Below are 12,463 nucleotides of genomic sequence, written 5' to 3' on the forward strand. Positions count from 1 at the left end.
ATGAGAGCCACAGCACTGATGATTCTTACTCCATTTTAAGGATGTGCTTGAGTTGGGATATTACTAAAAGTGAAAGGTCAGCATGTTTACTGTTTAAAAACTCCATCTTAATGCAAAATCATTGATGCAATGTTTATAACCTGTTATTGAAGAAAAAGATATTGCAGTATCTTAAATGATTATTGGCATTAATGGTACAGTGTGTTCTGCTTTTGAACTATCGATAACTTACTACAGCACAAAAAGTACTGATAATTGCTTAGACATTTGTTTTAAAGCAATTCCCCTTTAAACTTCATAAATAGAGCATCATACTGTTGCAACGCAATAATGTTAATTTAAAAAATAAAATTAAAAATAAAGAGAATACAAAAATAATTTTTTTTAGAATTTAGATTACACACTTTTAGTGTGTCATTGTTACAATATAATTATACATTTAAGTAAGGAGTAATATTAATTAACATGTACTTACTATAGTTAGTTGCATGTTATTATGCCTAATTTACTGTTATTACTATGGTAAGTACATGTAACATAAAGTGTTGTGAAATAAAGTGTTACCAAATATTATTAAATTAATTGTAATAAATTGAGCAGTTCATTTTTTATTTGAAAAACAATTTTGTTTTTTTTAAGCATTTACGTTTGCATTATATTATTGTTTCTCTTATTCATCAGGCTTGTTAATATAAGAGCATGAACAGAGGGCAGTGGAGTAAAGGTCTTCAAAGCAAATGATGTGGCGTCTCTTATCATAGTCTAATTTCCTGTCTTAAAACAACAAACAGTATTTACCTTACCATTATAGTTTTCTGACAGAACATTTCTAATGCATCTTATGTTCTTTTCTTTTTTTTTTCTTTTTTTTTGTACAGTATTACTATTTTTATTTGCACTTTGTATGCTGGAAATACTGTTCTTTTTGGACATATACCATGGTGATACCATTATTCTTTAAAGTATCCTGAATCCATTACCTTAGCCTTCAGGGTCACATGAAATAATGTTTCTTGAGCAGCAAAGCAGCATATTAGAAGGATTTCCGAAGGATCATGTGACACTGAAGCTGAAAATTCTGCTTTGCATTACATAAATTAAAATATTTTAAATAGAAAACAATTCTTTCAAACTGTAATATTTCTCAGTGTTGGTGAGCATAGGAGACTTTTTTCAAAAACCTTCGAACAATAAAAGTACCATGGTACCACTACAGCACTGTACATGATTGAATGCTTTTAGACCTTTTGCTTATGTTTTTGCTTATAGACCTATTCCTCACATGTCTGTGTTTACGTCTCATATCATCTGCCTTCATCTGGATAAGCCTATTTGTTGTTAAACATCACACTGTAACGTGTTTTACCGCTCCTCATAATACTATAAAACGTATCTGTGAACTCTGAATCTGTAGCTGAATCACCAAGTTCCCTGTACTAATAAACCTCTTCAGTTTGTTTACACACACTCCTCACGTAGAGTGCGTTTTAATGGCGTTTTCACGTGACCACCAGCACACAGGTTTCTTCCACTGTCTTTGTGTAACTTGGGTTCATCATCTGGCCAGCAGACCCTGAGTCACTCACCGCTCACATGAAGCAACTTGGACAAAAGTTGCATCTGCTTTCCAGCCTCATGAATATTCATGCATTGTGGGCGTCGACCTTTGCCCACTGGGCTTAAATAGGCAGAGCATCTGTTCCTGCAGCACCCACTGAAACTCTGAGCATAAGGAGTTATCACCTAAACGGGTTCTTCTACGTCTTGCAAGTAAGTATTTTTTATAAATATCTACCTATATCTGTTTTTACGGTGCACTACAGTGAAAAGCTTACAGTTTTTAGAAAGCTCATATATGATGGTTTTCATTGAAATAATTGTTTCTTTTTATTTTTTTTCTTATCAGTTACATACATTTTTTGTCTCATCTGAAGTTGCTAAATTAGAGTTTATTGGATTATTTTAGTGTCATGTGTTACAATGATGGGGTTTTGTATCTGACACGTGCACCTTCTTTATTTTGATGTTTACCTTATAGTTAATGGTAAATTTACTTGATAATTGTTTGATTAATAATCTTTATAATCTGTTTTAAGGTGGGTGGCAGTAGCTTATATAATCAAAGTAATAAATGGAAAAAAAAAGATTTTATTAATTTGGTATAGCCCAAATAATGAAATATACATATTTTTTCTGTAAATTCATATTCAATATGCAAAACTTAAAATGTTGGGTAACACTTTACAATAAGGTTTCATTTGTTAACATTAATTAACTATATAACTTAACATGAACTAACAATGAAACGTATTTCTATAGCATTTATTCGTTAATGTTAAAATCAAACATTGTATCTTAACATTATTAACATGAACTAACATGAATTAAGTTGTATTTTTGTTAATTCACGTTGACAAAGATTAAGTACTGTACGTGATGTATTGCTCATCGGTAATTAATAATAGTTCAGGCATCAACTAACCTTAACTAATGGAACCTTATTGTAAAGAGTTACCAAACGTTGCTTTCAGGCCTTAAAAGTTAGGGTTAGGGTTAGGCCTAATTTTCTTAAAAGGATAGTTCACCCAAAAAAATAAATTCTGTCATCATTTACTGACCCTCAAGTTGTTCCAAACCTCAATGGATTTCTTTCTTCTGCTAAACACAAAAGAAGATCATTTGAAGAATATCCTTTATTCAACCCCATTGACTTATGCAATGGAAGTCAATGGGCTCCATTCCGACATTCCTCAAAAAAATCTTCTTCTGTGTTCAACAGAAGACATAAAGCCATACAGGTTTAGAACAACTTGAGGGTGAGTAAATGATGACAAAATTTTCATTTTTTGGAGTGAACTATCCCTTTAATGCATATTCCTGGGCACCATGTACAATTTTGAGTTTATTTCATGAGATATGAAAATAAACTGTTTTGCAAACAGCGTGATTTCAAGATAAGCCTTAATACCAGCAAGTAGGCTACTTATCAATGCAATTCAGTTGATTTTATTGTATTTTCATTTTGACGCTCTTGTTTCCTTTCACAGAAGTAACACAACTGAGAATGGACATTCATGAGATCATCCCTTTTGCCAAGGAGATGCTGAGGTCCGGTCCCTCCAAAGGCTGCCTGAAGGTCTACCTAGTGGGCGGCACGTTCGCTGTCCTGGGAATGGTGAGCGGTGTAGTACAGGTTGCCGCTTCCCTCTTCCCTGACAACGAGGAGCCGGATTTTGGGATGCTAAAGGTCCATGAGATCATAACAGAAAAAGAACAGGTCCAGGAGCCACAAACCATCATCCCTGAAGATGATGAAATGGATGCTGCGATGGAGGCCAAGGCTAAGGAACTGCCCATGACCAGACAGAGGCGGATGAGTTTCAGAGCTCATGCTTCATAATGCTTGTGCCCTGCTGCTGTTTATGCCTACATGACAAAAGCTGAGGCAAAATGAAGTTCTGCTTGTGCACTGACCCGTCATGAGGAACCGTATGGACCCAGTTAGTGACTGAGAGCTGCAGAGCAGCACGGAGAGGGAAACGACTTGAAAGTTTACGACTGTTACGTATGTCTGTTCAGATGGTGTAATGATTTTTTTTTATCAGAAGATAACTATTTATTTTTTTTTTTTTTTTTTTTTTTTTTTTTTTTTTTTTTTTTTTTTTTATTTAACAATCAGGCATACATACAAACAAACCAACATAGTGCAGTAGTGAGCAATCTTGTAAATCCATACTTCCAGCAGTGACAAGAGTGATTTAAGTGTTTAAGTGTGTATGTGTGCGGGTGTGAGTGTGGTTATGTGTATGTGTGTGTATGCGTAAACAAAGTAACCGTTTATTATGTATTACCATTGTTATTACCATCACCATCCCACTTCCCACTACCACCATATTGCCAATATTGTGTTGGTAGATTTTTTACTTCCATCCTTCCTCCTATGTAATAATTGCCATTGTCAATCCTGCATAAAATACGACATAATAAGATAATATAATATAAGATAATATAATATAACCTTCCCCCTCATCTCATCAGTCCATATCTTTTCCTATTTTTTTTTTAATTTTTAATTATTTTTTTTTTTGTGTTATGTGTGTTATGTGCAATGTCTAAGGTGCATTAAAATAGGGAGTACAGTGCGAGAGTGTCTCAAATTGGGACAGAGATGCTGTCCCGTTGAAACCACTTCTCGCCTGTCTAGCCTGCCTTGGTGTTTGTGAGGTTTTTCCATATATCCTTAATCCTTCTTTTTTTTTTTTATTTTATTTTTTTTTATTCTATGTTGTGGTGCATTAAAAACCCATGAAGAGATAAGGGGGAAGTTATTGCACTAGTGATGACAATGATATCTAATTCTAAAACAGCATTGACAATGGCAATATTGATGATGATAATAATAATAATAATATTAATAATAATAATAAACGACAATGATGATGGCAGTGGTGATCATAACGGTAAGAGCAAAAAACAGCAACAACAGTAGTTACAACAATGAAAAAAATAAAAAAAAAATAAAAAAAAAAAAAATAACAATAACAATGATGACAGAAACAAGTTTAAACAACTAATATGAATATTCGTGGGTTGAGTAAGAAGGTGAGAGAAGTCAGAGTACTATTTATAAAGGATGTATAAAAGTCATGTGTAGAGTGTGCTAACTTTTACTGCCATAAAATAAATTCACATTTGCTCAATCTCTGCATCACTCTGTGGTACTGTAAGATTCTGCATCAAATAACGTTTCAACCGAACTGTTATGTTGTTAATGTCATAATAAGAGTATTTTCTCAGTTGTGCTTTTTGTGGAATTAATTCATTTATTATTACATAAACATGCTTGCATTACATTTACATTTAGTCATTTAGCAGACGCTTATATCAAAGCGACTTACAAATGAGGACTAAAGCAAGCGAGTCATCGAATCTATTCATCTAGTCATCGAATCTTCTTATTGCATATGCATAAGAAGGGAAATCGGATAAATTAATCTTCTCTGTTCGCTCTAAAAATGGTTTCTTTCAAGCAAAAAATTAATGAAATAATGTCAAGTGATGGTAATTAAAATATGGTACAAATACACTAAAAAAGAAAGACAATTTCTTGTCTATGTAGGACACCTTTTTAAACTTATTATTATTTTTATGGATGCACTGATACCAATTTTTCCAGAACGAGTCCGATACTGATACTTTCATTGTCAGTACTTGCCGATACCGTGTACCGATACCTGTATTTTTACTGCATTTGTCATTTTTGAATGTATTGGGTAGAACCCAAAAGAGTATGAATCAATTTGGCTTAATTTGGCTATAGCCTAGTTGGCTTAATTTGTTAAGGAAATATATATATTTCCTTCAGTTATTTTCATGCTTAATTAAGCCTAGTAAAATGTATTGTATTAGTTTCAGTTACTTTCACTGTTCATTCCATTGCTCTATCATATTTTTCTATAATTTAATAGCACATGCAGCCATATTTAGAGCTTGTCCAGCAGGGCTCATTGCTGAAGATTGTGTCAGTGGTGCAAATGTTTAGATACTAGTGAAATATCACAATTCTCACATTCGTATTTAGATACAAATAAATACAATAGAACAAAGTAATCAAATTTGAAATATCACTGCATAATCATCTCTCTATATAGATAGGTTTATTAGGCTGCTGCCCCTTTAAGACCGAATGCACAGGTCCAATATGAATATACTGTCAACGTTCACTTGAGAAATAATCGACAATGTCTACTAGGATACTCGCCAAGACGGGTATTTTTGCATAATGTTGTGTGAATTCGTCCGTGCAAGCGCAAGCGCAAGCGCAAGACATGAAAGACAACCGCGAGCGTCGGATGTTTGCGTTCATGAAACTTCTTGACCTGCAAACGTCCTGTAATAATTTAGGGAACCACTCATTATACATAAATCATGTAACAAGTTTTACTACATATAGGATTTAGTTTTAATCCACATGTGCTGAGTGAATGATCAGCAATCAAGAGTATTAAACTTATTACCATTAATATTATGGATAGACTAAGATTCAGAAATCATAATCCAAAAACTCATAATCCAAAAAACTATTTGTGTGAGAAAAACATTTTTGTGTGTTTTTTCTCACACAAATAATATACTCAAACAACACCACCAACAATAATAAAAACAACATTTATTCTAATTCTTGTCATTTTTAAAAGAAATAATCTAAATTAAGACATGTCTTTTTTTAATGATTTGCCTCGGTCGTGCCTTTATTTTGAAAGCAAAGCCGGAACCGGAAATGAGGCCCGGACACTCTTTAGGAAGTAAACAAACCCTGGACAGCTCAATCAGAGTAACGTTAGCAGAGTTAACGCAGATTTACCGGACAAATTGTTGTGCAGTGATCGTGTTTCTTATTGTCAAGCAAATAACGTGAGTAGAGTTGTAAGACAAACTTTTAATGTCTTTTATCTTAAAGAAACATTCTCATTCTGTCGTTTAATCACTGCCAAAGATGAGAGAAACTGTTTATTACGCGACATTTCTGACACATCACGCTGTTGTTCTCTTACCACTCTCTGTCTGATATCTGCAGTACATGACTCTGAACTTGTTCTTGTTGGATTCATTACTCAATTTTAATTCCTTCATAGAGACAGACCGCAAACAAACATTTAACATCTGCAAACATGATTCATTGGCTTCAGTGTGTTTAGGTGAGTAACGTTAAATCCATAAGCACAACACTACACAAATCCACTGTTAATGACATTACCGTGAGAAAAAAATATATACACAACACAACACACACCACCACAACACAACACACACCACACACCACCACAACACAACACAACACAACACACACCACCACAACACAACACAACACAACACACACCACCACAACACAACACACACCACACCACACACCACCACAACACAACACAACACACACCACCACAACACAACACACACCACACACCACCACAACACAACACAACCCCAACACAACCACACCTCAACACAACACAACACAACACCACAACCAACACACACCACCACACCACAACACAACACAACAAAACACAACACACACCACCACTACACAACACAACACACCACAACACCACCACAACACCAAACCACCACACCACAACACAACACAACAAAACACAACACACACCACCACTACACAACACAACACCACCACAACACAACCACACCTCAACACAACACACCCCAACCAACACACACCACCACACCACAACACAACAAAACACAACACACACCACCGCTACACAACACAACACACCACAACACAACACAACACAACACACCACCACAACACAACACAACAACACAACAACACAACAACACACCACACCACACCACACCACAACACTTCTGATCTCTGCATTCGACACGAGGACATACTTATGATATGACATCACATGATACCATCAGTCATCCATAGCGTGAATCTCCTCCATACCTGGGAAATAAGAAAATTATATTAATTTAAAAACATAATAATTAATCAAATAAGCAAATTACTATTGTTACTGTGTGATTTGACAGCACTATTTTTAAGTTATTTTGGTTATAGCCACCACACATTTAAACCTTTTGTATGTAATCATATATTCATTTATTATTAATTATTATTAAATTGTTATTCGCGGAAAAAGTAATGCTGTGTATATTCGATTGTGTCATATTGAGTGTTCATTTTAAGCACTTCCCCTTGTCATAGCTGATGTTGTGATTTTAATGATGTGTTTTATGTCTTGCGTGTGTGATAGATAAACGGCTGCATCATCACTGACTGTATAATACAGCCCATCATCATGTCAAGGAAACAGTCAGGAAAGCCCATAAAGGGAAACAGGAAGTATGAATTAGAGAGGAAGAGAGACGAGCGGGCGGCCCGTCGGGCTCTGGCCAAAGACAAAAAGAACAGACCTCCAGGAGGGGAAGATGGAGAGGAGTTTGTCAGCTTCTCCAACCAGCTTCAGGCTCTGGGTCTCAAACTCCGAGAGGTGCCTGGAGACGGGTATGTGTGGGCTTTTGTCACAGGACCAATGTGATGACAACGTATGGTTCTTTAAGGAGTCAGGCTTCTGTTTCTCATGTTGTCCCGCAGTAACTGTTTGTTCCGGGCTCTTGGAGATCAGCTGGAGGGACATTCGCGGGGTCACCTGCATCTGCGGCAGGAGACGGTACAGTACATGACGACGCACAGGCAGGACTTCGAGCCCTTCGTTGAAGATGAGGTGCCGTTCACACAGCATTGTAAGAGAAGTCTCTAAAGTGTGTGTGTCTGTTGCAATAAATCCTCTTCTGGTCAAAATAAACTGGACTAAAATAATCAGATTACATTCCAACTAACATTAACTTCAGAAATTACTGTTAATCGTGACTAATCGTTTGCTTAGTCAAGCATCACTATCAATATTGCTCATACTTATGGTTTAAACTTTGGAAAAATAACTTTTAAACTATTTAAATACATTTACGTTAATTGAAAAAATAAAAAAATGTTAAAGGGATAGTTTAGTTTACCCAAAAATTCTGTCATTAATTACTCTCCCTAATGTTGTTCTAAACCTGTTCATCTTTCGTTCATCTTTGGAACACAAATGAAGATCTTTTCATTGAAATCTGAAAGTTTCTGTCCGTCCGTTGACAGCTTTGCAACTACAACACTTTTACGCTTCAAAAAGTTCATAGAGATCTTAACTTTTTCAGCTTGAAAAAAAGAAAATGATATCATTCCTCTGCGCTGTTATCATTATAGTTGTTTGGACTATTCTTTTAAATTTAGATCTAATTAAAACAAATAAAACTGACAGAAATGGAAAATATTAAATATATTTCTCACAATTGTAACACTGTATTGATGATACAAAAATGTAAAAAAAAAAGTTAAAATAAAAAATAAATCAAGTTATAACTATATATATATATATATATATATATATATATATAATATATATATATATATATATGTATATACTAAATGTGAGTGGTGTGTTATCCAGCTATTCCAGTGAATTCCTAGCCTAGAAATCTAGACGCACCTTAGCGGCAGCAAATTTTATCTTGCAGCCAGTGTCGTCTAGCAACTCTCCATTGGCTTGCTAGCTGGAAAACCAAACTCTAGTCAGGCCAATCACTCTGACTACGTCTCTTTCGTCGTTGCTCTGGTTGGTTGTAGCGCTAGCCTATTGCTTGCAGAGGGAATTTGAAAGACAACCGTTTATCCCCCCCCTCGGATTGAGCCCTGCCAATGGTGTGTTCCCAGACCCAACATCTTGTGTGGTTCTGGCTTGTCAGGCTAGTGAATTCCTGCAGGAAATGTCATTAAAGAAATCCTTGTGATTTTTTTTCTCTCTCAGTGTCTAACCTCTCCCAGCCGGGCATGTTTGCCGGTAACGACGCCATCGTGGCCTTCGCTCGCAGCCAACAGTTGAAAGTGGTTATTCATCAGCTGAACGCTCCATTGTGGGAGGTAAGGGAGTATTAATGTATTTGATTCTTGTAATTCTAAAGTGTTTTGTTATTAATTATTTTTTTCCTTGCCATTTAGATAAATGGTACAGAGAAGCCGTCATGCCGTGAGTTACACATTGCATATCGCTATGGAGACCATTATGACAGCGTCCGAAAGATTGGAGACAACTCGGAGAGTCCAGCACATCTACGTATAGAGGTCTGTCTGCTAAACATACATCAGTCACATACACTGCCATTCAAAAGTTTTTGATCGGCACGATTTTTCATGTTTTTAAAAGAAGTCTCTTATGCTCACCAAGGCTGTATTTATTTTATTCAAAATACAAAAACAATGTAATATAGTGAAATATTATGACCATTTAAAATAACTGTTTACTTTTTTAATATATTTTAAAATGTAATTTATTCCTGTGATCAAAGCTGAATTTTCAGCATCATTACTCCAGTTTTCATTGTCACATAATCCTTCAGAAATCATTGCAATATGATGATTTGCTGCTCAAGAAACATTTTGTATTATCAATGTTGAAAACAGTTGTGTACACATTTTTTTTCAGGATTCTTTGATGAATAGAAAGTTAAAAAGATCAGCATTTATTTGAAATAGAATCTTTTGTAACATTATAAATGTTGTCTTATACGTACTGTAACTTATGATCAATTTAATTAATCCTTGATGAATAAAAGTATTGATTTTTTTTTTATTTCCCCCAAAAAATAAAATAAATTCTTATAGACCCCAAACTTTTGAACGGTTGTGTTTAATGTTACAAAAGCTTTCTATTTCAGATAAATGCTGTTCTTTTGAACTTTCTATACATCAAAGAATCCTGAAATCAAAATTTTAATAACTGTTTTCAACACTGATAATAATGATAAATATTTCTTGAGCATCAAATCATCATATAAATATGGACATTTTGTTGTTGTTACTATTCAGAAATGTGGGGTCAGGTTTTTTTGGAACGATATGAGTATTTTTCTTCAGCAAGGACATATTAAATTGATCAAAAGTTACAGTAAGATTTCTATCTCAAAATATTTCTTTCTCAAATAAATGATGTTCCTTTATACTTTCTAATCATAAAAATAACCTGAATTATTTTTTTATTAAAATGATTAGAAATTGTTTCTTGATCATCAAATCATCATATTAGGATCACGTGACACTGAAGACTGGAGTAATGATGCCGAAACCGCTTTGATCAGAGGAATAAATTACATTTTTAATTGTATAAAAATAGAAAACAAATATTTCACAACATTACTGTATTTTTTTAATCAAAGAAATGCAGAAGAGTGAAAATGTGAGCAGAAGAGACTTCTTTAAAAAAAACACAAACTTTTGATCCAAGTATATGTATGTAGGTGACCCTCGTTATGATTTACTAAGCTCTTATCATGTGACTTTCTCATCTTTTCTTTCGATAGAGTCTGAATAATTCCAGACGCTTTGGAGAGGGTCAGAAGGATAATTCGAGAGGTGCCTCTCCCTCGCGCTCTGTCTCTGAAGAGGAAGAGCTGATCTTGAGCGATCTCTGTGCCGACAGTCGGTCCATTTTTAATTCACTGTTTTAATTCTGTTTCCCTTTATTCCCAACATGCTCTCACCACTATTTTGTGTCCGCAGGTCAATCAGACAATCTAAGTCAATCAAATGACACATCACAGATGTGCCTCAGTGATTGGCTGGAGTCGGAACAGAATAGCCAATCATCACAGAGAGATTCGGCTTCAGGGACACGCCCTTTATGTCAAGGCATGCAGGCTGAATGTAGGGAAATCATATCGCCAACAGAGGGCAGCATCTCACATAAACCCAAGGTAACTCGGATTGTTTTGAATGAGAAAAATGTAATATTGGAGATTCTCAGATGAAAATAATAAGGTATTTGTGTATTTTTATCCTTTTTAGCTCTCTAATAAACAAAGGAAAGAGCAACAGCGTCTAGAAAAGAAGAAACGGCAAGAGGAGAGACATAAACAGAAGGTTTTACAGGGCAAAGGGTCACATGACCAGAATCAGAACGGACCTGAAGCCGTCACTCTTGTTCCAGCGCTCAACACCCTGAGCATCTAGAGCAAAAATGAACACTGTGTAATGAACCAGAAACTTTAATAGTTTAAGCGTACAGGAACTGTGTTGTGTGTTTGAGCGCGTGTTTCTTTAGCATGAAGATGGCATTGAGATACGTGGAGCTGTACGCTGTGCTTGAGATTGTTGGCGGTTGAATTTTTGTACCGAACATAGATTAATTAACCCTCATTAATGTCAGCTGACCCATCGGAGCTCAGCTAAAGAACACTTGGAAAGGGATCTGAAATATTGAGAGGAGAAAGAGTATAAGATTAATGATGGACCACTATTTAAACCTATTGGGGTATTTTTGATTCATTTGTTTAAAAAACGTTCAGTTCTGCCCCTACTTTCAGTTTTTGAAAGCTACTTAAGAATAGAGCATTCAAATAATCATGGTTTAAAATCGAGCGTTTCATTTTCAGACAATTGGGTGACTTCATATTCTGCAGTGAAAATCCTATGAATAAACTTTTCAAATGGGATTTAAATTGTGTAGAATTAAAATTTTATTCACGACAAGGGTGAATTTCAGGATCTCACATTTCACCTCAAAATATAAATTATATTTTGCTTAAAGAAGATGCTATGTAGCACTATTTAGAGTTTTTGCATTTTTATGACAAGTACTTTTATCATCTCTTTAACGTAAAATTATCAATTTAATTTAAGAATGTATACGTCTTTTTTTTACTATAACATCATAAATCTAATGAAAAAGAAAACTGTAAAAACATTGCATTAATTTAGATGGAAATGTGCTTTACTGTCGTACAAATAATAATAAAACGGGAAAATGCTAATGGCGAATAACAGGCTTAATTTTCTTTATGCAAAAATATTAGTAGCTAATATAAATATTATATCTATTTCTTTTTTTTAGGAAAT

At 34.8% G+C, this 12,463-nt stretch overlaps 2 protein-coding genes across 2 annotated transcripts; both read left to right on the top strand.

The window, feature by feature from the left end:
• The first annotated feature begins 1,636 nt into the window (after window positions 1-1,636).
• g0s2 (G0/G1 switch 2) lies at window positions 1,637-3,536 on the top strand. Its single transcript, XM_077218915.1, has 2 exons — window positions 1,637-1,770; window positions 3,048-3,536. The coding sequence occupies exon 2, from the start codon at window positions 3,065-3,067 to the stop codon at window positions 3,398-3,400; it is 336 nt and encodes a 111-aa protein (XP_077075030.1). The 5' UTR covers window positions 1,637-1,770; window positions 3,048-3,064; the 3' UTR covers window positions 3,401-3,536.
• Window positions 3,537-6,277: 2,741 nt separating this feature from the next.
• Window positions 6,278-12,066, top strand: otud3 (OTU deubiquitinase 3). Its single transcript, XM_077218905.1, has 9 exons — window positions 6,278-6,414; window positions 6,636-6,698; window positions 7,785-8,035; window positions 8,126-8,274; window positions 9,381-9,493; window positions 9,572-9,694; window positions 10,930-11,047; window positions 11,129-11,322; window positions 11,414-12,066. Exons 3-9 carry the CDS (start codon window positions 7,830-7,832, stop codon window positions 11,576-11,578), a joined length of 1,068 nt encoding a protein of 355 aa, XP_077075020.1. The 5' UTR covers window positions 6,278-6,414; window positions 6,636-6,698; window positions 7,785-7,829; the 3' UTR covers window positions 11,579-12,066.
• The last annotated feature ends 397 nt before the right edge of the window (window positions 12,067-12,463 follow it).

The sequence above is a fragment of the Siphateles boraxobius genome, unplaced genomic scaffold (assembly GCF_051911475.1).
Source record: "Siphateles boraxobius isolate OS27281-9 unplaced genomic scaffold, OSU_SipBor_1 77, whole genome shotgun sequence".
In the NCBI taxonomy this organism is placed as follows: domain Eukaryota; kingdom Metazoa; phylum Chordata; class Actinopteri; order Cypriniformes; family Leuciscidae; genus Siphateles; species Siphateles boraxobius.